Source organism: Orussus abietinus, unplaced genomic scaffold (genome assembly GCF_000612105.2).
Source record: "Orussus abietinus isolate OABI.00-Male unplaced genomic scaffold, Oabi_2.0 scaffold15, whole genome shotgun sequence".
NCBI classification, from domain to species: Eukaryota; Metazoa; Arthropoda; class Insecta; order Hymenoptera; family Orussidae; genus Orussus; species Orussus abietinus.
The window spans coordinates 620,070-645,720 of record NW_019396010.1 but is presented as its reverse complement, the minus strand read 5'-3'; the positions used below and the strand labels follow the sequence as shown (position 1 = coordinate 645,720).

The following is a 25,651-nucleotide window of genomic DNA, read 5'->3' as shown; positions in this document are numbered from 1 at the left end:
ACTACTGATAAATCAATTTAAGGTATAAAAAGGAATTTTAATTGTCGTTTACAACCTTATAACTTCGGATGTACAGTAAAAAGAAAACTGAGTGTTCGTATTTATACCAAGATCAACGTTTCTTCAAGGATTTTGTGTCCTCGATTGGACACGACATACACAATAAATATTATGTACTCGAAAACTTCGGTATCCACTTCTTAATGGCACGATCGTTTTTCTTTCTCAGCAGCACTAACATTGTTAGCATCATCAAATATTATTAAACAATCGTCCTCGCTAGAAGCACTTTGCTTTTTTTTTATCTTTGTTTTACATTCTTCGTTGGCAGACACTTTTGGTGTGGTCTGTGCATCCATGTTATCGTCGATAATGCAAATATCATCACACACATTATTCTCTTCTATCTTACGCTTCTTCGTAACAATTTCAGGAGGTGAATCCGTCTTCCTTTTCTTGGCTACTTCCGGTTCTAATGGTTGACTGATCTCTGTTTCTTCGATGATAATGGCATCTTCATCTCCATTATCAACCTAAAAAGCCAATTTTTATCATATTATTTAGGATCCTTAATTACCATTTCACAACTAGAAAGGAATATTCATCTGCATGTACCTGTCCATTCGATGTCGATGGCTTCTCTATTGTAGCTTCTTCTTTTGGCTTCAAATCCTCATCTTCGCCAGTAATTATGAAATCGGGACTGTCATCTTTTAAAGGAGGTCGGTCTCTGTGTACTACGGTAACAGTTAGCGAATAATTTTGATGGAAGTCGTCTACTTTAAGAATAGTACCATCCTTGATACCGAGCTCTTCCAAAATTTTCTCGTTATTTTGTTCGGTCTCTCCTTCTTCACTGCTTATAACAACTATGCCTTTACCGTCGATCATAACATCGGGTGCAATCATGTTCAGTCGATTTTTAAGTACCGACTCTTCTAGTTCTTTAATGGTCATTTTGGTAGTATCAGCTGCGAGGACAGCCTGTGGCGTTGGTGCACATACGTAGCACTTAGGATTAGGAGGATTTACGTATTTTTCAGGTACTAATAATTGATTTCGGTGGTTTGCTTTTAACCTCAAGTATATAGATCTACAGGCTTTCAAATTGTCCTCCAAAACATGGAATGCGTGCAACACCACTACACCAGCAATGATTGCATTTGTAGTCGCTATCGCTGGAATTATATTGCCTGCCATGGCTATAAACAGATATAAGGAATAATTTGAATACGTACTAATATATAAAACCACATTTGAAAATAAAATACGTACATTTGATATCAAAACGGGTTTTTTCGGGAATTCCAAATATATGCGCCCGAATATTAGCGCACGCTGCAACGAAATCCATTGCATCTTTATTATCTTTATCCCAGACTAGATGATCATTTTCTGATTTTTCTTGACAAAGTGCCAAAGCTTTGCTCAAGTTCTTTATAGACTCGGCAAACACTAAGCCACATTTGAATATACTCCACTGTTGTTGATCCCTTAGTCCAGGTTCAGTTGTATCTTTGCTGCAGCCAGCCACTGTTGCATGGAGGTACATGCATAATGTTTAATTGTACGAAGACGAAATGTAATAATTAAAAACAAAATCCCTACCTCCATCTGGGAGGTTTCCGTATTCTAGAGGTGTAGGTGGTCGCCTCTTTTTCCATAAATTATCCATACTTAGAAGGTACTTGATATCATCATGAAACAGTTTTGTAAATATTTTTTCTGGATCATAATTACAAGACTGAGCCCAAGTCCGAGTTGATACACGGTCTACATTTCCCTTTTCATTTGAATTTGTATTCAATGCATTTTCACCAGCCCCATCTGTTGCTTCTGGATCCGCAGTATCTGGAGATACATCTTGATCAGGATCAAGTTCTCCAAACAACTGACTGTAATAAATTTATATCGAAGTTATTCATATTTTTAATGTACAGTTTACACGATTACATTAAATAATATGATACATTAGACTTACTTAAACAAATGTTTTGCCCAAACAATGCAATGAATAGGTTCATTTGGTGTATTTCTTATCGTACAACCAGGGAACGTCTTTTGTGCCGCCTTCGGCATACATTCATAACACTGACTCAATCCTTTCTTTATTAATTCTACTTGTCCATCGTAACCTGCCGTCCCAGATTCAATTAATGGTACATCAGCTGCTAAACACATTCGATTGACATGATTTCGTGCAGCTCGATTGTCCAAAGCATTTAATACTACCGTAAACTTCTTAAAAAAAGATAACCCATATTCAGATCTAGAAAATACAAGACCATACGTTAATAATAAACAACGGTGCAATATTTAGTTTGCGTCGATATAAAAAAATGTACAATACATACGACATAATACTGTCATGGTAATGAATTATCTTTACATCAGGGTTGAACGTTAAAGCTGTTTCACGAGCTACTGCTGCTTTCGATTTACCAACGTGCTGCTTTTGAAATAGAAATTGCCTGTTCAAATTGCTTACATCGATAGTATCCAAATCGATCTGAAAAAATTGTTTTCATATAAATATTGTTACTTTAATAGTACCGAAACTCGATATTAATTTTTCGAAAAATATTGTCCCATCCACTGCTACAAGACTAATGTAAATCAAGAGTTTTTGCTTCAAATACGTCCATGTGATTATGGCGTCGGTACGAAAGGTTATTTCAACCGCTTATTCTACTAAATTATAATTCAGAACATTGACTTACAATTTCAATATCATTGAAACCTGTCATCACTAAGTTTTTAAGAATCTCACAGCCAATACCACCAGCACCCACGACGAGAACTTTACTCTTGAGAATTGCATTTTGCAAACTTTTTCGGAAAACGCCGTCCACGTTCGCGGCCATTTCTGTGATAAGTAACTGTAAGTAACTTCAAGACGCTTGTGTCGCAAATCTAAACGGCATTTTGTCGTCTAGAACACGATACGGTCTGCTAAAAGGCAGGATTGGTCAGTCGGAGCAAAAGTCAAATTCTGTCTGTAATTACATTTATTTATAACGATTATTTCATAATTAGTGTATAAATTAATGTTGATGACATTACATTTTACAGAAGTGGCTACCTATGCATTGAATAAATTTTATGCAGGGTTCTTATTCATCCTAACAATAAAGGCATCCTTCGCGCGTTCTCATTGGTTGTTTCCGATGGATCCTGCACGATAATTGGACAGCAAAATATGTGCACATCCCCCATTCCAGTTGTGTTCGTATTTCTAACCCTTTCATCACAGGAATTCGATCCTAACCGTCAAGTGCCGCTTCATTCAAATTTAAACGTTCCTTAGACGCGATCGTTCTCCAATTTCATTAGGTACTCCTTTATAAATATTTAATCCTTTCTCTATGATTTATCTCGTTCAGAATAGATCATTATACACACGTCAGTTATGTATGAAAAACTGAATTAACTACTATCAGTAACGACTGTAATTACCGTAAGTATTATTTTGTACGTTTCTATTCAACCCTTCCTTATAAACTTTAGTCATCGAGTAAAACTGAATAAGTATCACCAAATACGTTGTTACAGCTCCAACCATCTGCAATAGAAAATTATTAAGCGATAGTACGAAAATTATACGTTGAGCTGGATAAATGAAGACGAGGAAAAAAGAAGTTTTAACGAGTGAAAGACGTTGATAATATAAATCAGGGTACCGATAATAAAAGCGTTGTATCTAGAGGTAAGAGACCGGCTCCGGTGAAGGACACTTTTTGGTGCCGCATTTGCATGGAGAATATCCTCACCTGAAAATAATGTACATAGCGGCATTATTATTTAAAACGTATCGTGGGAATATTTTTCCAGTATTCGTACCGCAGAATAAAGCCCTGCGTCGGTCTCTTGTACGTTGATCTTGTACAGCAATTTTTCAGCACGTGCGGCCTAAAAAAAAAATATAAATAATCTCGCGTGGATAAAAAAAATAGCAATAGCAGAGAATGTACGTATTAATACCTTATTTTGCGTCCAACTGCAGATTAGTACACTCAACACCGTTGGAAGACTCTGAATAAATATCCAGTGGACGTACACGATAAGCAATCCTTGATCTGCTTCTTCACCTTTCTGGGCCTCGACGAACACGGCGTACAAGGTTCCGGTTACGGTTGTAAAAGCGTTAATAACATTTACAACCTTGGGAAGTACATTTTTAATAATTAGGGCATATAAATGCGTTCTGTGACAAAGACTTACGTGCGAATTAATTGAATGCTGTACTTGCCAGGTTCCATTTGAAGGAGTCGTTTATACACCGTGCAAGGTTGCAGAGATTGTAATGAACCCGTGCAACAGAGCGGACATTATCTCCAATGTTTTTGGAGAAAAATATCACCTGGAGAGGAAAGTAAAACGGTGCGTTACTTGTTCGACTAGTTTGCTGGAAATCTCTTCCAGTTAATCGGCCTGTTATTTCAATTTTCTAGGAACCTTTGGAGGCGAGGCATTGGTTCTTGCAATGATCGAATATAGTTTTTCGTTGAGGACGCGGAACCTGATTCCTAACATCATCGTCAAGTTTATGAACATATTTATATTCGTACTCATCATCATGTTGGGCACGTTCCACAAGGACCAAAAGACCAACACTCTGGAAAGTCGAGAATAATCGTAACCATTATCCAAATAGAGGGCTGAGGTTTTATAAATGTCCATGTAATGAAGAAGAAAAAAATACCGAATGTCCGATACACTGTACACCCAAGAATAGTGAAAACTCAAGACCACGTCGATGATCGTGTTGAGCCACGTACTGCAGCTTATTATTCTCTTGTACAACTTGTACTTTAAATAGCAGCCAAAATCTTGCAGAAACACATCCTGAGCAGCAAACTGTTCGAACGCGGATATAAACTGAAAACAAGTGAGTTATTAAATCGGAACGTAGAAATAAAATATTCGAAATATTGATTATAGAAGGAGAGATAAGACCTTTTCATTGTAGTATACTCGTATGATCACTATGTTCAACGTGGAAATTAAAGTCGTGACGAAACGCAAAACTAAGGTCGTCGCGTAGAGAGTGTTGTCTCTGTAGCAACAAAATCGCGATTATTGAACAAGAAGGAAAAAATGTCATTTGTTACAGAGATGCGGTTGCAGAAATACTAATAATGAAATAATACCCAGCAAAATTCACGATTTCCACGAGTCCCAAGCAACACACTCCTATGCTTATGAGGAAGAGGCATATGTTGTATCCGGCAATGAATTTCTCAAAAACGTATCTTCTGTTCCCTATGGAGCCTCTGATGATGTATGGAAAATTTCCGGTAAGGTACCAGATCCACGTTGCTACTTCGAAAGTGGAATAAAAGTCGAGAATCGGTATTTCTTTTCCTGTGGAATAATCTCCTTTGGTTTTCTATCGATTTTACGGTTTCTTAAGAAATGTGCTTTTATTTAAATATACCTGTTGCCCGTGGCTTTCGCTTGGAGTTTAGAATCGCTTCCTTATACATTTCTGTATCATTTAAGTATTTCATTGATTACTGTTTGGACGATCTACAAAATTTCAAATTCACATGCAGAATTTCTAGCTTCAACTGGTTTGATCGAACTGCTTCGACCGAGTTAGTGCTTTCGCGTTAATATTTGCTGTAACGTCTGATTATCGACCGGAGAAACAATTACTCTAATGGTAGGCTGATAAACTACTTCGGAATTTAAATTCTGTCCTGTTAACGATTAATATAAATTACTGGGAAAATGCATTCAGAATTAGCGATAGCATCTCGCTGAATGAGATCAGGATTAATTGTAAAAGCGTTGGTTGGTTGATGGTAAGGAACGTTATGACGAATGTCTCCGTAGCGGAGCTAACGGAGCGCTAAGGAATAAGAAAAAAGAATTTTCCCGTACCGGGAATCGAACCCGAGCCTCCTGGGTGAAAGCCAGGTATCCTAGCCACTAGACCATACGGGATGTTATTTGCAAATTTTAAGTAAACACTTGGAATTGGGAATTGCGAATTGCGAATTTGCGAAATGCGAATTTCTAACTTGGAGTACTTTCGACTTTGTCGTCACTTTCGGCGCAATTATGATTGGTCTTTAATCCTCGATACGTTGACGCACCGCATTCTGTGACATTCCGGTCATATTTATTCATAATGCTCCTTAAAATTCGGTCTTCACGTATGACTTGATGAAATATGCATGTGTACTATATTTAGAATTGCATAAAATAAGCCCTCGCATAGTGAGTATAAATAACTTGAGATTTTAGTGGCGGAAAAAAAAAAATTTGTCAGAAGTGGGATTCGAACCCACGCCCTCAGAGAGGACCAGAAAGCCCGGACTCAGCACAGCTGAGAAGGTTGTGAACCTTGAGTCTGGCGCCTTAGACCGCTCGGCCATCCTGACATGTGATTCAGTGATGTAAAATATTGTTACAAATAGACACATGAATTTGATTGCAAAAAAGATAAGAATAATAACAGAGCAATTACGATAAACGTTCCGGCATCGAATAATTAAAAATGATTTCGGCTTTTTTAAGTATAGATATTCCATAAGAATGAACGCTAATAGGAAAAGGGGCTGACAGGTTACGGAGGACAATGCGTACTCTGTAGGCTGGTGTCATCTTTGTTCTTTATTTAACAACGAAAAGATCAACAAAAATAGTACATGGTTAACGCAACTTTCACAGGTTTTCGTTTTTCTTTCCATACTTCCAAATATGAACACATAACATGAAAATAATACTAGTCTCTTTTTCTTTTTTGACATTTCATAAGAGACAGCGACTTGAAGTCTACGTATTGTTAAACTGTTATAACAGAAAATATGTCGTAATTTCGATTAATTAATTCGCCCTGTTACAATTGAATATTTCTTGCAAATATCCTAACGTTATTGCATCAATAAATGCAGTAACTCTCTCCAGCCTTCACTGGTGCTTAATATGTTCGCAAAAATAAATTTACCTTTAGCTATCTCTAACTACAACCTGGCATTAATTATGTTATATGAATAGAAAATAGAATGGTTAAAAAAAATCTCTTAGCTTGAGTAGTTCTAGAAAATTAGTAAGCTATGTAATAAATTAGGCTTCTTTTGATTATCGTTTAGATTACTGTGTCTTTAAACCTAGTACGAAGGTACGTATAATGGCTTAGGCCTTAGACAGGTGAAAGCGCCCTTAAAAAATTCAAAAGTGAACGGACAACACTTTTAATGTGGTTGTTCGCCTCAATTTTTCGATCTAGTCAAATGAGCTATTTAGCTCGTACAAATCTTCAAAAAGCTATTTCATATTTTGAAAAATCGACAGATACAAGAATATAAAGATATGAATCCTAATAATTTTAGGTCCATATAGTATCATAATAGTCATAAGAGTCTACCATTAAGACGAAGGACTAACTGCTGTAATGATAGATCTATTCAAGTTTCCATTTATATTATTTCGTTATGTACATAGTACACAGTATGTAATATCCCGTTACTATGTATAGAAGACTTCAAAAAGTAGTTCTGAACTCTTGGAAATGCTCACACAAACCCTGCCAATAAGCTTAATCAAAAGTAGAAGTGATCCTTGCTTCTTATACTTTCGATCTCTGCTTCTTCTGATGATAGTAAAAATATACAATGTACTATGCGAAAATAAGCTCGAACTCTGGGCTACCCTCGGTTACATATTATGTACAGTTGAATATTATTCTGTGCATTTTATATTTGTTTCTTTAGTTGCTTTTTAATCTTACGCCAGTTAATTGTACCAATTTGCCCTACAAAACTGCCAACGAAGTCGTTGATTAATTCGTCACGGGTGGAGGTGGTGCTTGTTGAGGTACAAAATTTACCACTTCATGGTACACGAGCTCTGGAAAGGGTAAAACACTATTAGTCGATAGATCATGAAATTAAATTTCAAGTGGAAAATAATCAGACAAACCTACCTTTCCACTTTTCAACTGGTAAATCCATATCCTCAAAGCTTTGATCATAAGGCAATGACACAGGTTCGTCTGTCGGATCAGCATAATCTGATAAATAAGGGTGGGCTAAAGCTTGTTCCGCAGTTATTCTTCTGTCTGCATCCAGTTCCAACATTAACTCGAGTAAATCTATTGCTGTGAATAAGTACACATTGCTATTAACTTATTTTAAAAAAGGTATTATTTCTTAAAAGTTCTCTAGGGATGTTATTATACTTATAAAAATGTATAATAAATTTTACCCATAGGATTAGCTCCGCGAAATACGTCCTTAAAATTTTTCTTCTTCAGGGGTGGCAAACTCTGTATGTAGTTTCTAGCCTGAAATTCATAGAATTGACAATATCATTGAAAACTGAAGTCACATAGATTCAAACGTATTTGTTTATTTTAAACGACATTTAGTCCAAATATTATTAATTCTGCACATTTTTATGTTAATTTTATTCTTCCTTACATAATGGGCTAAAGGGAATTCATTCGAAAGAGAATAATTTTAATAGCGAATAAAATAGATTTACCTCTTGACTGGTTATTTTATTTAATGTTTCTTCGGTAGGAGTGCCACAAAGCACTAAAACTCGTGTTAAATGATCAATGTCTGCTTAGCGTTAAGGCGTTTTGAAGGCAAGCCACACTAGGTTAAAACAGTTTATAGTAGCTTATTAAATATCCTTCCTAACAAATTATATTTCCATTTTCCTACGCAGCGAACACCCATGCCATCATAATATAAAAAAATTAAAAAATAGAGAATAATATTAATCACATCAGAAAACAGTATTATTTAACTCGATAATACAAAATTGAAGAATGCATAAATATCAGTTCATTCCATCTGGGTGCATTGAGAAATATAAAATAATTTCATGAGAAACACGTACATGTAAAAACATACACGCGAAAAGGAATATAAGGTGTTCGTAACACTCATGCATGTACCAGCTACCGTGCACTTGATGAACTCAGCAGTGGTGATGACAACGAAAGCATAATTACTTTCAGTGCAAACTAAAAAGCAAATGAAGCTTACTTACTGATTCTGTTGATATTTTCTGCAGGAACTCGTCTCGTGGAGTACCCAAAATTTCCATAATAAGGTTTAATTGGTGAATATCTGCTCTTGCTAAGGCTCGACTACGTTTCCATGACTTTTACCACGATATTAATTGTTGAGTCAATTATCAATACCGTATAACAGAAATGAATAGTTAAAATGACAACTCTCAATGAACTAAGGGTTCCATGAGGATGTTTCATTGTATTATATATTTATTCATTTTTTTATCACAGCACCTGCTTGCAAGTAAATGTGTATTACCAAACCTAGCATAAGATAAGTGCGAAGCAAAGTCAGTGGCATCTACGTAAGCTTGCGTCTTTTATGTGATGTACGAAAGTAAGCACAAGAAGCGTTTGGTAGACCCTTAGCAATAAGCAAATTAAGTTAGAAAGGCACATTTTATAAACAGGCAGATCATGCCAGTTTGGTTAGTGTGTTCAAAAAAGGTTAAATCTACAAACTTTCATTAGTTTGCATTTTAAGCTCTCTCAATTAGTATAATGCGACTAGTAAATTATAATTAAAGCAGGTGGTATATTATGCAGAGCAACACTCAAATGCTTTAAAAAAAGGATACGATCAGTTCCTGGGAATAGTGTCCTTCCAGTTAAAAGTTCAGCCATTATGCATCCCACCGACCAAATATCAACTGAAATACATTTAATCTTAGTGTTATGCATATCACTTGACTGAAAACTTAACGTGAAAAATAGTTTGGTATGTAATATTTCACAAACAATACCAATGTATTTTTCTAAAGCATGCTACCATTATACCTGTCTGATTATAGTGCATCCAATTGAGCATGATCTCAGGTGCTCTGTACCATCTGGTAGCCACATACCCAGTCATTTCATTCTCTGTTGGCCTAGCCAGACCAAAGTCTAAGATCTTTAATTCGCAGTCTTCATTGACCGCGATATTAGATGGTTTCAGGTCCTAATAAACGATATCATGGGAGTTGCTTGACGGAAATAAAAAATATATTTTTTGACTTACCCTATGTATAATACCAGCTGAGTGAATGTATTTTAATCCACGGAGGATTTGATATACAAGAAATTGTACATGATCGTCAGAGAGCTTCTGTGTTCGTACTATATTATTGAGATCGGCTCCCATAAGATGTGTCACTAAATATCTAGAAGGTAATTTTTTTAATTACTGTCAAACTGCACAGGAGTCATTTTCTACAAAGCTATTAAACATGAAATGTAATACATTAAACTTACACATGTTGAAAATCCTCCAACGATGAAGACGGGTGAAATACATCCAATAGACCAATGACCTGCAATAATTAAATATTTCAACATCAGCTATGGTACCATACTAATAAATAATCTTAATAATTTTAAAACAATGAATGATTAAGTGGTAACAACTTACATTTTCATGATTCATATGTTTCAGCATACGCAACTCCCTATAGGTCCGTTTAGCATGTACGGCCGACTGAAAAGGCCGTGCCAACTTCTTTATAGCTACTTTCTGACCATTTATCGTGTCCACAGCTGAGCTAAATATAACAAGAAATTTATTTTCAGTTATATTTAGAAAATTCCAACGAAAGCATACACTCCATTCTCGATATTTTCTATTCTCTAGCATTACGTAGCAGTCGCCATGAAATACGTAAATCTTAAATGTTTTGTTACATCGATATGTACTACCACAGACCAAACCAAACGAAACAGTGGTCGTTACACAATGTTAAGAAATTCTAGAATACCATTGTTTTGTAATAAAGTCTAGGGATGTAGAAAATCTTCGAAGGTTAGAGTCAGACAATTCGGTCCTGCCACTGACCACTTAACATCGACAGGGTATCATGGCCATCGAACCAACTGGTAACGTACATTGAATTTCCAATGATTATCGACTCTGATTGATAAATAATACAAGTGCAGGGCATAATTTTTATGAAAATGAGCTCTTTAATCATTTTCTACTCTTCTTTTCTTCGAGTACGCCTTCTTTCTTACCAGACTTGTCCGTACGCGCCCGAGCCGACGGGAGTGAGCATCTGATATCGCTCCGGTACCTCCCATTCGGTCCGATTGATTTCGATCTTATGGAACTTCGGCATCTTCCCCGAAGGCACTATTCCCTTGCCTATGAAACGTCACCACGTTGGGTCGTAAACACGCCGGGGACTCAAAGGAAAAACACTACCGCCGACTCGAACTCGGAAGCGCCGCGACCATTTCCAAATTAACCTGACGTCGGTGCGCATAAGTGTACGTGCACTTCGCGTGCATGTGCGTGCGAGCCCGTCGCGCGTGGGCGTGAAACCAGAGGTGAAACTACGAGCGCGGTCCAGTTCCGAAGCAAACTTACAATTCCCCCGATTATTGAAAGACTTCTTTCTTCTGATCAAGAGACCAGTCCGTCTCTTTCTCCCCTATCCCGGCAACGAGTGCGACAGAGAGGTTCCGATGCGCCAGAATCCCAGAATCTTCTCCATCGCACCTACTGCGCAGGTCAAGTATGTAGGTTGACTTCGAAGCGCTCGACCGGGCGCCAAAATTAAAATTTCTAACCCTGGTATCGTTATCAGACGCTAAATATAGAATAATAGATATCGGGTATCTATCTCTCTTAAACTATTTAGGGAAAATGAGCTTAGATTCGGTAATAGTACGCTCATTGACTAGTGGTTTGAGATTTGGGAAGTGTAAGTAGAAAGGGGTTATGTTTCTTCTTGTGAGTTTCCTTTGAAACTTGAGTCAGAGCACGCTTTTATTTGTTTCTAATATTTCGCGGAACTCGAAATTTGTCTTGAATTCTGTATGGGCATGTGTCCCTGACTCAGCATTGTGTGGCACTCTTCCTGGGTCGCTCAGTTGTGCGCAATTAGTACGGTCGTGCAGTTACGGTTTTTCGGATCGTAGAAAACGGGATGAACGGGAGGTGAGCTGGTCGTGTGGCATCTTGAAACGACGCGAGCCCATGAGATTGCATTTTTGGCCCATTCGTGACGACTTTGGGACGTTAAGTCGATAATTCGTAGCAGGTGTCGGGAGCCATGGGCACCGAATTGTTTCTTGGACTTCGGCTAACCTTACAAAACTTCACGACGATCAAACTAAAAGATGTGAGCTTGAAGTCGAAAGTGGAGCAACTGAGAGTCCAAACTGCCGAAAAGATTAAACTCCAAAAGGACACTTTTGGTAAGAAACCAGTGACGCTAGTTTGTAATGGTGTAAAAGAGTCTGGTTTAAATTTTAACTAGTAGCGTTTGGCAGTTCCTATGCTCAAAGCAAGGGTGGTATAAATACTTTGTTCTTCCTAGAACTCATTTATTGCGGATGCATTTTGGAAGACGACGTGACGCTAGAAGCATGCGGTTTAAAGAATGGGTCTATGGTCCACGTTCTGAAGAAAAAGGTCCCTGAAGTACCTGTGCCTGCTAAAACCGCATCCTTGCGCAGCATTTTACAACTGTCATCCGTTTTTCGATCATTCAATGAGAATCCTGAACTGCGCAGTGCATTACACGTAATGTTATATTCAGTTTTTTTATCCTAGATTTAGAATCACATGAAAGTTTACAATTATGTCATGTAATATTATGTTTCTAGCGATTAATAAAAAGGCCCGAAGTTGTAGAAAACATAATTTCGTCTTCACCAGGGTTGAATGAAGATCCTATTGCCATAGCCATGCTACAAGATCCAGAATTAATGGCACATTTTATTGTTACATCAACCATTATCAAGTATTATACATTTTGTTTATATTTCACAAGGTCTCTTAAATTTTTTACTAAATATTCCTCATATTGAATCAATTCTATTTTTTTTTTTAATTAGAATTGGTGAGCTACATCCTGCCCTCATTGAAGCGGCACAACATATAGCAGCTGCAGTTCACGAAGAGGCTCATAATAATGCCGTTAATGGCAGCAATGCATCAACATCGAATGCTCAATCAACTACTGCTTATTCGTATAGTATCGATAACTTGAGCGATGACGAAGAAATGGCTGGAGACTCCTCTCAATCGTCGGATTCGACACAGCCTTCTAATTTATCAACAAATCAATCAAATTCTGCAATTACAACGGCGCAATTAGCCACTGCTTTATCTAGAGCAGGAGCAAGAGGTTTTCCCTTGTCTACTTCCTCATCATCTACATCTGGAGCTAGTTCAAACTCTGCCGTTATTACAACAGAAATGTTTACTCAAGCAATGCAACAAGCTTTTGCATCGACTCCAGTGCCCGTTGTACCGCCTCCTGTAGCACCTATTTTGCCACCCGTTCTCCCTCAGTTTGCCGACCTGCAGAGACAGCTCGCACAGATGCATGAAATAGGACTTCAAGACGATGCCGTTAACGTGCAAGCATTACAGTTTACTAATGGAGATGTACAGGCTGCGATAGATCTGGTTTTTAGTGGTTTCAGTGATAATTAATTTGAATTTATAAACGACTCTATATTAAGAATACCTTATCAGTCAAGGAAAATTGGCTTTGCAAGAATTCTTTGAATTGCAAAATTTTGACAAGGAAAAAGGATATTTATTTTTTAAAGATGTGAGTACATTCTATAAATTCTTTATAATTCGTATATTCAACACGATTCATCATCAATATAGAGCAATCGTAAGAATAATTTGTGGAGATATATGCATCAAAAAGCAATTGCATACAAATTTTTGCTTATGAAGATGCATTATAAGGTTCAGAAAAAGATGCATAAAACCGAAATATTCAGAATTCCTTGAAATCATTACCCCACGGTTGAGAATCTCTGTACCGAAAATAAATGCAAGGCTCGGGGACTTAATCCATTCAAGCAGCACCAATTTAATTTAATCGATTTGCATGTAGCGTGCTCGTATAGGGGTTTTTATTGTCCACGCGTTTTGACACCTCGATGATGTGCACGCCGCGCACACTACACCAAGAAGACGCATCAATTCAATAAAGTGAACAAAGGCTCTACATCGTGACTACTTTGTTAGAATATTAAGTTCACTTTGTCTCTGTTATAACCCCAAAAACTATTAATCCCGCAAGAGCTTCCATGTATGTAGAGTTTACATTCACGTACTCTTGTACGCGTGCAGTTTTCTACATAAGCATGATTTGAAATGGTTACAAAGGGAAAGCGTTTCATATCAGTAAAATCATAAATAATGTAGTTTTTCTTGATCGCCATTTTCCTTGATGCACCGTTGCCGGCTCTCGTAATCTAGCGAGACTTGGCAACGCTGCTCAGAGGAGGCGCCTCCAGCAGGCCGAATCCTTGCCGGCACGTGCAGACGCGCGTCGCCGAAAGGAGAGAAAGGGAGAGAGAGAGGTTATGTTCAGCCGCGAAGACGCCGGCGATTCTAGAGCTTTCACCTCCGAGCCTTGCGGAGGCGCCGCCGAGTCGCAGGCGCGTCCTTAACCTCTCGGTCGATCTCACGTGCGACGTGCAGTATCAAGCAGAATGCAGCCGAACGTGCAGACGACCGGAGCGTCGCGTACACCGGTAAGTGCGGGCTAACGCGGCCACATCGGCGCGTCGTACGATGCGTGCGTGAGGCCGAGCTATGCGAAGAGGTTATATGGGAGCGGATTGTGTAATTTTTCTCAGTTGAGACCGGGCCGCCGCGGCGTGAACACGTGCTCCCTGTGTCGCGTCGCGTACCTCCTAGACCGCCCCGTGGTCCGACCGCGTGCGTGCCAGTGCACGCGTGAAACGCGACGGGGAAGTGCAACGAGACGGTGCACACGCGTGCACCACCTCCCGAAGCCGAGGGTGAGTCATCCACGCGCCGGCAAGGCGCCCGGAGAAATTTCGGGAATTTCAGGAATTTCGGGATCGCGACTCGTTTGAAAAGCTGCCGCCTAGGGCTGCAGCCATTGGTCGACGCCTCGACCAATCGTAACGCGCGAGGGCTCCCGAACCTGTTTCCTTTTTTTAAACTCCGGGGGGGTCGACGCACTCGAAAATCGGGGCGCAATTCGAGAAAGTGTGCGGCTGCTTTCGGTAGATACCGAACCGCCGAGAAAGCAGGGATCGTTTAAACGCCTCCATCCGTTAATTGCTGGTCATTTTAAGTCGTCTTGAGGGTGGATTCACTTCGCTGCTTGTCAGGTATGTCCCAGAATTAACTAGAGGAATTCGAGGGTCGTGACTTGTTTGAAAGGAGTTCCTAGACGTGCAGCTATTGGTCGAGGGCTTGGCCAATCAGAGCTCGCGAACCGCTCATCCTTACTTTCCGGAACGCCTAGGGGTTGCACTCGCGGTGCATCCAAATTTCTACAATCTCGTGGCGGTGCACGACACTACGTTTTTCACCTTTTCACCTTTCACCTTTTCACCTTTTCACCTTTCACTTTTTCACCTTTTCACTTTTTCACCTTTTCACTTTTTCACTTCTCACTTTTCACATTTTCACCTTTTCACTTTTTCATTTTTTGGGAAAGTTTTCACCCCCCGGTAAAATTCTACCCTCGAAAATCTCATCTCGGCCTGTTCCGTTATACCAGTGATTACCGTTACGTTGTCAGATGGGTTTTGTGCGAATTTTTTAAAGATACCCGAATAACGTTTTCTCTAAACATTGATATCGACTCGAAGAACCCTGTTTAATATTCAAGAAGGCTGCGTAGGGCCTATTTTTCCTTTAACTTCAGACAATTACAGGCCCTCGTGGAACAAGGGTAATCTCATAATTGGCAGCCTACTGGCATCGGGTTATTAACTAATTACTCCAAGGTGAGGGCACGCCACGGCGACTTGGAAAGTGCGGAAAAGAAACCGCCCACGAGGTCTTTTACCTCGTTTATTTCCCTTTCGCGTGATCTTCGGTTCTACCTAGATATTAAAATAATGCGAAATTGGATTTAAAAAAATCTGCCCGCCGACGATTTCGATAACCGGCGCGGGAAATTTAAAAATCTCAACGTTCTCCAAAACGTTATTGCAATATTTATTGTAATCTTATCTTTTCAAAGGCAATTATTAGATTATAGCATTTAAAGGAATGACGTTCACAGAGGAGGACCAGGGAGAGACCAGGATAGCTTTCAACGGAAGAGGAGAGATCGAGAAATATGGAGAACGGCAAGAACAGGGACGTCGATCCGGAAACGGTCGAGTTGAATCCTCTGAGGCGAACCAGGTTCCACGTGAACCGGGTCGACAGCCTCGAAGGACGAACCAGCCTCCTGGGGGAACAGGAGACCCGAAAATCTCTGAGGAACATGACCAGGGAGGCGCTACCGAGGCTCGAAAATTACAGGAACATCTTGAGCATCCAGGCTGCCCATAGGCCGACCCTTGACGAGCTCCACAATCCCACTCTAATTAACAAGGTGAGAAGCGCATAAAATTAGAGAAGAATTCTTTTCAAGCGTTAAGGCGACCTTTAACGCCATAACGAGGCTGCGCTTTCTATGGAGACTTAAGGTAGAATCGTGTTACTCCACAAGGTGATAAACGAAACGTGGAAAGAGTGCAAGGTGACGAGGTAATCGTTGGAATTATTGTCGGCAGGTATTCCCTGCTTTTCGTTGTAAGGACGGGATAACGTTTACCGGATACGGAGTCACCAGATCCCACGATCCCGAAAACCTGGCCGTGAGGTCTTCGTCAATAATCTCGCTCAAGTTTGGATACAGGCGCCGGAACGGTGCGAAGAGTTTAACGATGTGTACAGAATTCACGGGCGGCTTCGAATTTGCGCACGGAGACGTCTGGAGTGGCTGCCAAATCGCACGTTAAAGATCTCCCTTGGCGCCGTTGGTTAAATCCCGCTCGTCTGGGATAAAAAGTGTAAATTGTTGCTTAATCGCCGGTAACGAGCCCCCTCTGGTACGCTAAGTACGTCTCGATGTTGCGCGCGGTTTCGTCACTCCACTCGCGTGTGTACCTTTGCCTATTACTGAATCGTGAATTTCGTTAAATCGACGTTCCCATTCCGGGCGGATCGCCTTTGCGCTTTCTCTTCTCTCGATTGCGATTCTCTCTACGTTGGATTTCGGTTTATCGCTCCGATATCGGTCTCTATAATTCCTCGACTTTTTCAGGTAACTAGGTCCATTAGCACCGATATTCGCCAGCTTGGGGGCAATTATCTTCGATTTTGAGGGCCACGAGCGTGTCTTCGATAACCCTAAATTGCCGCGTTCCCACGTAAGGGACGACCTAGGAGAAAAAACGAAGAAGTGACCCCATTTTTCTAACGAGCCCTCTTAATAGCGCGCCTGGCTCGCATGGCGTAGGACAGGTCAAAATGAAGACCTTCACGTTCGACCGGGTAATTAAATCATCAGCGAGAGACGATGACGAATACCTTAGGCTCGCCTCAGCCCGCGGCGTAAAATGTGAGAATGAAAATTATACGCAACTCCAATCGGGTCCCTTTGGTGTCCCATTCGGAGTAGCTTCTACGTCCGCGTTTGCGATTTCTCCTCCGACTTCTTTCCCTGGATTTTTCGAGGGACTCCAGCGGATTTTCCGGCTCGATTAAGATATCTCACGTGGAATCTCGAGGTTTATCCCGCTTGGAGGACAGTCCGTGATCCCCTGTCGCTGGGAAATGTGCAACTCGCAATCACATTATCCTTCAAGTGCGATCAATCCGCCTCGCCGACACTAATCCGAGATTACTTATACTGCGAAGCGATTAACCCCTGTTGTCTCGGATCGGAAATCGCACTACGTTTAGATAGGAGAGAGAGATGCACTCTCGAGGGCATTGAGTCATCCGGTGTATGCAAATCAGGATTCGATCCGTGAACGACTCGCGCCAATTTCGACGAAGAGTTACGACCGGCCGTTTTTTTCCATTCAATTACATTATTCCAACAGTCGTCGCGAAAATTTTCTCCTAGGCGATTCTTACGAACGACCGATCGCTTGTCGACGATTACGTAGGAATTGCAATTCTCTTTACGAGTTATCGGGATATTATCTCGAGGTTAATCGTCCTCTTATCGAAGGCCTCTTCCAGGTGCGGGATTTATACATATTCACGGCGGAGTCGCGGATCGCCCGTACGAGATGCCGGGGAATTATTTAGAGTTTAATCGCAACGCTAGTATTTAAAGAATGCTTAGCCTAAGCGCGAGGGATATAGATACTCCTTGTACAGCCGTGCAATTACTCCGAGCGTATGTACGTTTGTACGTTTGTACGGATGTAGAGGGATTCCACGTGCTTCAGGGGCTCTCATCCGGTCTCTTGTCGAAATTCAAGGTGACGAATACTTAGAGCAAGTTCCTGAGGATTTAAATACGAATCCCAGGTGCACGATGACGGTGACCCAGGTCATGGACTGGCGATGAGCCGATTTGCGGAAATATATCCGCGCCTTAAACATTACGTGACATGCGGTAACGCTACGTTTTCTCGATTTCGTCCTCTTAGATAATTCCAAAGAAATTATCCATCGCCGTTTAGTTCACTTTTTCTCTCCCCAGCTCGAGATAATTACAAAGAAATTGTCTTGGGATCGGATTCTCGCGGTATTGAGAATGATTAAAAATTTTCCTCGTTGTCGGAAACAGAAAAAAAAAAAAGAGGATCCACGTTTCGCGCGGTATATTCTCTCGACGTTCCTCATTAGACGGTTCCCTCCGCCGTCTGCAACCGCCCCTGAATCTCAATTTACCCGTAACAGTCATTTAGGTATAAGTACAAATCAGCGCATCCCTCGGACAAATCTGCCTCCACGTGTGAGTGCAGTTTAAGAGTGCACTCGATGCACCGCGACGTTATGTCAGCGCCGAGCCGCGCATCCGCATCTTAGACGGCGAATAATTCCAAATAGGACTTTTCCAATATCTAGATAAGCGTATTTTATAATTGTATATTTTAAGACGAATGTCACTGTTCCTCGTGCGATTTAATCCAGGGCTCGTTTGTTATCGCCAGGGTCGATGCGATCGATGCAGCGATCCCCACGGATAACAGCTTCCAGTATTGCGGCAACTAGGTCCCAGTTATGTAGATTTATGGCGCTCTCCTTCGAGCCGAAGAAATAGCCGAGAAAACCTGAACGCGCATTTAATTTCCCATTGGATTCGAGACCCTGAAGAGGGAGCTCTTCGAAGAGGCACCTAGAAGAGGAACTTCCGAAGCTGTCTATTGTTGAAGAATCTTCTCAGATGACCCATGCGTAGATTATGATCGTGTAGAGGAATTTTTAGGGCGAGTAGAATCGCGCGCACGCCCGTGTACACCTTTTGTTTGGCATCTCGCAACGTGTGCGTTTAATGTGCGCGCACGTGGCATCAACAATGCACTTAACTCGCCGTACGGTTAGGTCGTACGAGTGGACGTCTCGCTTATTCGAAGCGTCATCTGCGAGATATGATTAATTAAAAGCTTCCGTGGTGAGCTACCCTCTTATCGGCTCGCCATTATTTGCGACGCACGCGTGGGCGTAACTCCCGGAGAGGCGCGTGGTTCGTTTCGCGAATCTCGCGAGTACCTTCCTTTTTATTTAATTTTTTATCTCCGTTTAATGTATGCGATCCGTTTTCCAGGGGATCGGAGGTCACTCCATTTCCATCCCGGAGACCAAGCACCCCCCTTCCGGGTTCAAGTTTGGATGGATCCAGGGAGTGTTGATGAGATGCCTCCTCAACATCTGGGGCGTGATGCTCTTCCTGCGTCTCTCTTGGGTCGTCGCTCAAGCCGGCGTGGGTAATGGATCTTACGAGCAGCTGGATCGATTAAATCCCCCGAGTACTTCCTCTAACTCAAATCCTCGTTCCAGGGGAAGCCGTCCTTCTGATCATGACGACGACGGTCGTCACGACTATCACCTCGCTCTCCATGTCCGCGATAAGCACCAATGGTCTCATCAAAGGAGGTGCGGTATCGTGTCGCTATCGAGTTCATCGACTCATGAAAATATATAGTGCATCGGGGAAAAATCGAGGAATGGCCTGTAAAGATCTTGCTCTTCGGTAGGTGGGACTTACTACATGATATCCAGATCGCTTGGACCGGAATTCGGTGGCTCGATAGGACTTATCTTCTCCTTGGCGAACGCCGTTGCCTGTGCCATGTACGTCGTCGGCTTCTGCGAGAGCATGGTCGATTGTCTCAAGTCCAATGGGGTGTGCATCGTTGACTGCGATAACACCGACATCAGGATAATAGGTGAGATTGTCGCTGGATCACGGGTGCGGGGAACACTCGATATTTATTGGGGCCTTCGTTTTTCAGGGTGTATAACCATCGTCCTTTTGCTGATGATCGTCATGGTCGGCCTCGAGTGGGAAGCCAAGGCTCAGATCGGGCTCCTTATCATCCTTCTGGTGGCCATCGCAGATTTCACCATCGGCACCTTCATAGGACCCAAGAACGATCTGGAGAGGGCCAAGGGATTCGTCGGATACAGCGGTAGGATTTCTTAAATTGCTCCTGGGCGACCAAGATTTTTTTATCACATTTTAGAGATTGAGATCATTTTCCTCCGCAGCCGAACTGTTCAAGGAGAACTTCCATCCTGACTATAGATACAGCGAGGGCGTGGAGCACAACTTCTTCTCGGTCCTGGCGATCTTCTTTCCAGCAGCGACTGGGATCCTGGCTGGTGCCAACATATCCGGTGATTTGAAGGTAATGGTACTATTTCAAATTGTCCATCGATTTCCCTGAGCCCGTTTTATTGACTTCCGTTTTTCCAGGATCCCGAATCGGCTATACCTAAAGGAACGCTGCTGGCAATTTTCTTGACTACCTTGTCGTATTTAATGATGGCTCTGATGGTCGGTGGATCCGTCCTGAGGGATGCCACCGGTGACGTTAACGATATTATCAATGCCTTCAATAAGACGCAGATTATCCAGTCGATCGTCAATGCGGAGAACGAGACCATCGTGGAAAACGTAACAACGGCTATTGAGAATTTTACCGTCTCCGAGAGACCCTGGAGTATCTTTGGTACAGACTTCAACTGTACCGGCGGCTGCCATTACGGTTCTCATAATAGCTTCCAGGTATACCTCGGAATAACTTTACCATTGAGATCAAGAGACGGAACGGTATGACGGTACTTTTTTGTCCCCCAGGTAATCGAGCTAGTTGCCGCCTTTGGGCCTTTTATTTATGCAGGCTGCTTTGCGGCCACTCTTTCGAGTGCCTTGGCATCTCTTGTGTCAGCTCCCAAGGTTTTCCAGGCTTTATGCCTGGATAAGCTGTATCCTGGGATCGATTGGTTCAGCGGAGAAAGAGGGAAGGAACCCGTCAGGGGATATCTTCTCACTTTCGTTATTGCCGTTGGTTTTATATTAATCGGTAAATTGAGGAGAAGCAGAGACATTATACCGTTGATATACCGTGTAACTCGATTCGTTCGTTCCTTAGAAATAGAAGAAAAAAATTAATATCCCCGATGGAACGATCCTCAAATGAATTTAATTTCCAGGGGAATTAAACGCCATCGCACCGCTGATCTCCAACTTCTTCTTGGCCGCTTATACCCTAGTCAATTTTAGCACTTTTCATGCCTCTTTGGCGAAACCGATCGGATGGCGACCCACCTTCAAGGTATCGTTTTGCATTTGCGTTTAGACATTTTTATGACTGTCCCGTAATTTTTTTTTAGTAATTATTCAACTTTCAGTACTACAACATGTGGCTTAGTCTCCTTGGCGCCATCCTCTGCGTTTCTGTGATGTTTCTGATCTCATGGTGGACAGCCTTGATCACTTTATCCGTCGTTCTAGGATTATATCTTATAGTATCGTATAGGAAGCCCGGTAAGTTAAATCGGGTTCACTGATTTTCTTTCTTTTTTCTTCTGGGACCCTACACAATTCATCCCCTAATTCTGCCTCTTTCAGATGTTAATTGGGGTTCGACCACGCAGGCGCAAACGTATAACAACGCCTTAACCGCCGTGCAACAGCTCGACAGGGTGGAAGAACACGTGAAAAATTACAGACCGCAGCTTCTGGTACTTTGCGGATCACCAAGCGCCAGAGCCACGTTGGTCGATTTCGCTCATCACATATCTAAAAATCAAAGTCTACTTGTCTGCGGTCATATCGTCGAGGTATATTACTTTTGTACGATGTTGCAGATGAGGTACCGGTAGTTTTTTACCAATCGGGTAACTTGATCTCGGTTTGCAGAGTGCCTTGTCGCATAAGACCCGTTCCGCGATGGTGGCCAAATGCACCGCTTGGTTCAGGACCAACAAGATTAAGGCCTTTTATAGTTTAGTCGATGGAACCAGTTTCCAAGACGGGGCCACGTCTCTGCTGCAAGCGTCCGGGCTCGGGAAGCTGCGACCTAATATCCTGCTGATGGGCTACAAACAAGACTGGGCCACTTGCCCGTGGGATAACTTGAACATGTACTTCAACGTTATGCAGTAAGGAACGATCTGACGGGGGGGGGGCAGGGTGTAAGATATTTTTTAGAATGCTAATGGGTGCGTATTTACAGTAAAGCATTGGACATGCACGTAGCCGTCGCTCTTCTGCGCGTCAGCGAAGGCCTGGACTCCAGCGGGACTTTGGAAGACGTCGAAGATCAACGGAAACCATCACCTACGACTATTCCTGGGAACCGAAGTTTCTCACAACTTAGTCAAGGTAAAGTATCAGGCCCATTAGTGGGGACGTTAGATTAATACATAATTAAATCCTAAGAGTTGAGGCATCGTTTTTTTTTTTCCGTTCTCAGCCAGCAGCGTCTCGGATGTTTCCATGCCGGGGAGTCCTCCTCTGGGAAGGTCGAAGGAGATTAATGATTCTCCAAACCCGGCGAGGGAGGAAAGGCGCGAACAGAAGCAGAACATCGTCGGGATTCCAAAAGATGTTGTTAACGTAATGACTAAGTTTCAAAGGAAGCAGAAGAAGGGGACTGTAGATGTCTGGTGGCTCTACGATGACGGGGGCTTGACGCTTCTCTTGCCGTATATTATCAGTACTAGAAGGAACTGGGCGAACAGCAGATTGAGGGTGTTCGTTTTGGCGAACAAGAACTCGGAATTGGAGTACGAGCAGAGGAGGTATAGTTAATGACGTCGAATTAAATTTTGTATGCATGAGAAATTGCAGAAAATACAAAGGTCCGGTTTTTACAGCATGGCGAGTCTCCTGTCGAAGTTCAGGATAGATTATTCCGCTCTGAAGGTGATCCCTGATATTTCAAAGTCAGCTCAGCCGAAAACGAGGAACTTCTTTGATCTGTTGATCGCGGATTTTCAACAGACGGCCACGACACAGAATGTCGATGAAGGTATGAAGGATTTTTCGCCTTGGAGTAGGAATAAATATCTCCGTAGGGATGTCGTTAATGTGTGGATTTATTTTGCAGCTAGGATAACGGAATCCGAACTTCTTGCTATGAATGATAAGACTAATAGGCACCTACGGTTGAGGGAGCTGCTCCTCGAAAATTCTATGGAAGCCAATTTGGTTGTCATGTGAGTACAAATTGTACGAGTAACGTTAATTTTGAATGGCAATTCGGAAGACGATGAATGGTATGATTTTTTTTTGCAGGACCTTGCCGATGCCGAGGAAAGGCGCAGTTTCAGCCCCACTTTACATGGCTTGGCTGGAAACGTTAACCCGCGACATGCCACCTTTTCTATTAGTCCGAGGAAATCACACGTCCGTTTTAACCTTCTATTCTTGAGCCAACGAAATCTGGTGCCACGTAATGGAAAAGAGGACACCTTTCAATAACGTTCGGAGAAACGACCGAAACATAATTTCGTAAGGAATAAGTAGAACAATCATCTTGCAATTGCGTAACTTATCGGGACTCTACGTGTCCTCTTGGACTGACTTGAAAAAGAGAAACACGCTTTACATAATCTGCGACCTACTATTGCCAAGTCGTGACGTTTTAAACTCATGACGAAGATAATCCATTTTTTACCGCGAATTTTACCGAGTAATTTAAGAGATGAACATATGTATACCCTCCCGCATTTTATGGGCACTTTTCTTACTAACATATTTATAGTAACGAGTGTAAGTACATGTGTATATTTTCCTAAAAGAATTTACATCGCATTAAGGGGAGCGACAGTGGTATCGAGAATATCAGTCTTGTAATATTTCGAGGATTAATATCCCGAGTGTCATTAGAGATACTTAAATGAGGTCGTACGTTTGCGCGTATTTTTTATCGATACATTTAAGTAGACGTTAAAATTCACATAACTGGAGAGCTTTCATTACTTAAGTTTCGAACCTCAGTATGGTTAGAATACGTGCGAATTCTGATTAACATTTAATAAGCAATATAGGTACGAATCTCTGGCTAACAAATAGGTGCGGTTATAGATTGGATACGAGGTATTACTAGTATCTTAGTGAGAAATTTCTGGACATTGAAAATGAGCTCTAAAAATATTTAATCTCACGTGCGTCACGAAAGTGATATACTCGAAAAATGGTATTACTAGTGCAGTCAAGAATTACGGTCATTAAACATAATTAGTACCTAATTGTGACTTAAAAGTCCTATCTGCATTAACCGATGCCGCTCAAACGTGCTTCCCCAACGACATTGTCATTGCAATAACAAAACTGATTGTACAGCTTAGTCACCCGGACACGTATTAATCTTAGCCGTTCTAAAGGCTTAACAATTGTCCGTCCATCGCAAATCTTGACTTCTAACGTATCGCTGGAACTAGGAATATCATCTGGAGCGAATCGACTTAGGGTAATTGTTTTAATACGCTCCAACGCTATCGGGTATATTTAGAAAGAGTCAACAGCGCCTCCTCGAGGCGCACTAACGTACTTCCGAGCTAGTATTCGCGATATTGCGAAAGATAGTCTGGAACCGTTCGGGAAAGCGTAGAAATCGCCGGGTTTCGTCACTGCCCGAGTGCATGGTCAATGATGACGGCAAAACTCTGATCATTTGGTTTCCCTCGTCGCGATTACGCCAGGGAACTGTCGTATTAACTGTTGAGTAACTCCTGCCAATGGGTTACAAGCTGCGAACGCGTTCGTAACAATCCTTTGTGCACTTTACTCTCCATTGGGGCTCGGGTACTCGCCTTGGCAGCTTTCTACTCATCGCCGGCAAGGCGAGGCGAGATTCTAACAAAGGCACGTATTTTTCGAGCAGTGATTAACACCTGGATACGGATAAGAATGCATGCAAACTCTTCGGCCTCGCGTCCACGTCTCTGGGAAGAAAGAAATCGCTCTAGCTGGAAAAGAAGGGAAATTAATTGGAAGTGTCTCTTAGACTTCGTCCTCCGAGCGGGCTATTTATAAATCGTCTTCTAGAATAAATTACATTTTTTTTCTTCTTTTTTTTTTTCCAATTGTACGTACTCTGGCGAAAGTTATTACGCTCCGGTGTAGGCGAGGGAGAGATTGGTGTTGCGTAATTGAAAATTTCACGTATCCTTTCCCAGTGGTGCATTGTTCGATTGTGGGGAACGCTCGAATTTTTTAGCGAGGATTTTTATCTCCAGGTTAAATGATTATATTAATACGTACGGCTTTTAGGTAGGACTTTGGTGATATTCGTTATCCGGCTTTCAGGTGACAATCGATCATCGGGGGTTGTTCACCTGTCGTGTACGCCTAAATATGTGCCGTTCACGTTCACCTGTTGGCGAAGCGTTGAATTATTCAGACGGATCGATGTTAACCGAGTTTCCGAATTATC

At 41.7% G+C, this 25,651-nt stretch overlaps 5 protein-coding genes and 2 non-coding genes across 11 annotated transcripts; 2 read left to right on the top strand and 5 right to left on the bottom strand.

The window, feature by feature from the left end:
* Positions 1–16: 16 nt before the first annotated feature.
* LOC105696391 (SUMO-activating enzyme subunit 2) lies at positions 17–3,013 on the bottom strand. Its single transcript, XM_012418813.2, has 7 exons — positions 2,721–3,013; positions 2,355–2,509; positions 1,982–2,269; positions 1,609–1,895; positions 1,276–1,533; positions 616–1,202; positions 17–533 (listed from the first exon to the last, which is right to left on the bottom strand). Exons 1-7 carry the CDS (start codon positions 2,862–2,864, stop codon positions 201–203), a joined length of 2,052 nt encoding a protein of 683 aa, XP_012274236.1. The 5' UTR covers positions 2,865–3,013; the 3' UTR covers positions 17–200.
* Positions 3,014–3,436: 423 nt separating this feature from the next.
* LOC105696400 (putative gustatory receptor 28b) lies at positions 3,437–5,618 on the bottom strand. The gene is made up of 10 exons (XM_023434453.1): positions 5,438–5,618; positions 5,112–5,364; positions 4,975–5,056; positions 4,703–4,878; positions 4,456–4,615; positions 4,250–4,360; positions 3,982–4,161; positions 3,841–3,909; positions 3,681–3,770; positions 3,437–3,562 (listed from the first exon to the last, which is right to left on the bottom strand). The coding sequence occupies exons 1-10, from the start codon at positions 5,508–5,510 to the stop codon at positions 3,437–3,439; spliced, it is 1,320 nt and encodes a 439-aa protein (XP_023290221.1). The 5' UTR covers positions 5,511–5,618.
* A 259-nt stretch (positions 5,619–5,877) lies between these two features.
* Trnae-uuc lies at positions 5,878–5,949 on the bottom strand. The gene has a single exon. It is a non-coding gene; the product is annotated as a tRNA-Glu (tRNA).
* A 322-nt stretch (positions 5,950–6,271) lies between these two features.
* Trnal-caa lies at positions 6,272–6,389 on the bottom strand. Its single transcript has 2 exons — positions 6,352–6,389; positions 6,272–6,316 (listed from the first exon to the last, which is right to left on the bottom strand). It is a non-coding gene; the product is annotated as a tRNA-Leu (tRNA).
* Positions 6,390–6,601: 212 nt separating this feature from the next.
* On the bottom strand, positions 6,602–11,285 carry LOC105696533 (mitogen-activated protein kinase 14B). 2 transcript variants are annotated; one of them, XM_012419083.2, is made up of 10 exons: positions 11,021–11,285; positions 10,425–10,554; positions 10,268–10,326; positions 10,035–10,176; positions 9,812–9,974; positions 9,613–9,684; positions 9,010–9,089; positions 8,215–8,293; positions 7,934–8,107; positions 6,602–7,857 (listed from the first exon to the last, which is right to left on the bottom strand). In XM_012419083.2, the coding sequence occupies exons 1-10, from the start codon at positions 11,122–11,124 to the stop codon at positions 7,790–7,792; spliced, it is 1,071 nt and encodes a 356-aa protein (XP_012274506.1). In that variant the 5' UTR covers positions 11,125–11,285; the 3' UTR covers positions 6,602–7,789. The 2 variants fall into 2 exon arrangements, with proteins under 2 accessions (XP_012274506.1, XP_012274507.1); XM_012419084.2 differs by lacking the exon at positions 9,010–9,089 and adding an exon at positions 8,494–8,573.
* Positions 11,286–11,446: 161 nt separating this feature from the next.
* On the top strand, positions 11,447–13,994 carry LOC105696532 (ubiquitin-like protein 7). 2 transcript variants are annotated; one of them, XM_023434430.1, is made up of 5 exons: positions 11,447–11,523; positions 11,930–12,208; positions 12,331–12,536; positions 12,620–12,756; positions 12,851–13,994. In XM_023434430.1, exons 2-5 carry the CDS (start codon positions 12,064–12,066, stop codon positions 13,452–13,454), a joined length of 1,092 nt encoding a protein of 363 aa, XP_023290198.1. In that variant the 5' UTR covers positions 11,447–11,523; positions 11,930–12,063; the 3' UTR covers positions 13,455–13,994. The 2 variants fall into 2 exon arrangements, with proteins under 2 accessions (XP_023290198.1, XP_012274505.1); XM_012419082.2 differs by lacking the exon at positions 11,447–11,523 and adding an exon at positions 11,696–11,712.
* A 326-nt stretch (positions 13,995–14,320) lies between these two features.
* LOC105696540 (bumetanide-sensitive sodium-(potassium)-chloride cotransporter) lies at positions 14,321–25,286 on the top strand. Of its 3 annotated transcripts, none has more exons than XM_012419095.1 (18): positions 14,321–14,518; positions 16,033–16,350; positions 19,528–19,687; positions 19,761–19,856; positions 19,958–20,149; positions 20,216–20,392; positions 20,472–20,611; positions 20,680–20,991; positions 21,064–21,289; positions 21,420–21,541; positions 21,618–21,753; positions 21,838–22,049; positions 22,129–22,370; positions 22,445–22,593; positions 22,685–23,012; positions 23,088–23,242; positions 23,321–23,429; positions 23,509–25,286. In XM_012419095.1, exons 2-18 carry the CDS (start codon positions 16,090–16,092, stop codon positions 23,642–23,644), a joined length of 3,153 nt encoding a protein of 1,050 aa, XP_012274518.1. In that variant the 5' UTR covers positions 14,321–14,518; positions 16,033–16,089; the 3' UTR covers positions 23,645–25,286. The 3 variants fall into 3 exon arrangements, with proteins under 3 accessions (XP_012274518.1, XP_012274517.1, XP_012274516.1); XM_012419094.1 differs by lacking the exon at positions 14,321–14,518 and adding an exon at positions 14,642–14,788; XM_012419093.2 differs by lacking the exon at positions 14,321–14,518 and adding an exon at positions 14,840–15,127.
* Positions 25,287–25,651: the final 365 nt, after the last annotated feature.

What these genes read in the sequence shown, in the direction of transcription:
- LOC105696391 (XM_012418813.2), bottom strand. Translation starts at nt 2,864, where the DNA reads ATGGCCGCGAACGTGGACGGCGTTTTCCGAAAAAGTTTGCAAAATGCA. An exon ending in TGGGCAAAACATTTGTTTAA is followed by an intron (nt 1,896 to 1,981) that starts GTAAGTCTAATG and finishes AATTTATTACAG; the next exon opens with TCAGTTGTTTGGAGAACTTG. An exon ending in CATCGACATCGAATGGACAG is followed by an intron (nt 534 to 615) that starts GTACATGCAGAT and finishes TTGGCTTTTTAG; the next exon opens with GTTGATAATGGAGATGAAGA.
- LOC105696400 (XM_023434453.1), bottom strand. Translation starts at nt 5,510, where the DNA reads ATGAAATACTTAAATGATACAGAAATGTATAAGGAAGCGATTCTAAAC. An exon ending in TACAGTGTATCGGACATTCG is followed by an intron (nt 4,616 to 4,702) that starts GTATTTTTTTCT and finishes TCGACTTTCCAG; the next exon opens with AGTGTTGGTCTTTTGGTCCT. An exon ending in ACGCAGGGCTTTATTCTGCG is followed by an intron (nt 3,771 to 3,840) that starts GTACGAATACTG and finishes CATTATTTTCAG; the next exon opens with GTGAGGATATTCTCCATGCA.
- LOC105696533 (XM_012419083.2), bottom strand. Translation starts at nt 11,124, where the DNA reads ATGCCGAAGTTCCATAAGATCGAAATCAATCGGACCGAATGGGAGGTA. An exon ending in GGCGCGTACGGACAAGTCTG is followed by an intron (nt 10,555 to 11,020) that starts GTAAGAAAGAAG and finishes TGTTATATTTAG; the next exon opens with CTCAGCTGTGGACACGATAA. An exon ending in CAGCTGGTATTATACATAGG is followed by an intron (nt 9,975 to 10,034) that starts GTAAGTCAAAAA and finishes ATCGTTTATTAG; the next exon opens with GACCTGAAACCATCTAATAT.
- LOC105696532 (XM_023434430.1), top strand. Translation starts at nt 12,064, where the DNA reads ATGGGCACCGAATTGTTTCTTGGACTTCGGCTAACCTTACAAAACTTC. An exon ending in ACTCCAAAAGGACACTTTTG is followed by an intron (nt 12,209 to 12,330) that starts GTAAGAAACCAG and finishes TGTTCTTCCTAG; the next exon opens with AACTCATTTATTGCGGATGC. An exon ending in GTTACATCAACCATTATCAA is followed by an intron (nt 12,757 to 12,850) that starts GTATTATACATT and finishes TTTTTTAATTAG; the next exon opens with AATTGGTGAGCTACATCCTG.
- LOC105696540 (XM_012419095.1), top strand. Translation starts at nt 16,090, where the DNA reads ATGGAGAACGGCAAGAACAGGGACGTCGATCCGGAAACGGTCGAGTTG. An exon ending in GGGATTCGTCGGATACAGCG is followed by an intron (nt 20,393 to 20,471) that starts GTAGGATTTCTT and finishes TTTCCTCCGCAG; the next exon opens with CCGAACTGTTCAAGGAGAAC. An exon ending in TTTCTCACAACTTAGTCAAG is followed by an intron (nt 22,594 to 22,684) that starts GTAAAGTATCAG and finishes TTCCGTTCTCAG; the next exon opens with CCAGCAGCGTCTCGGATGTT.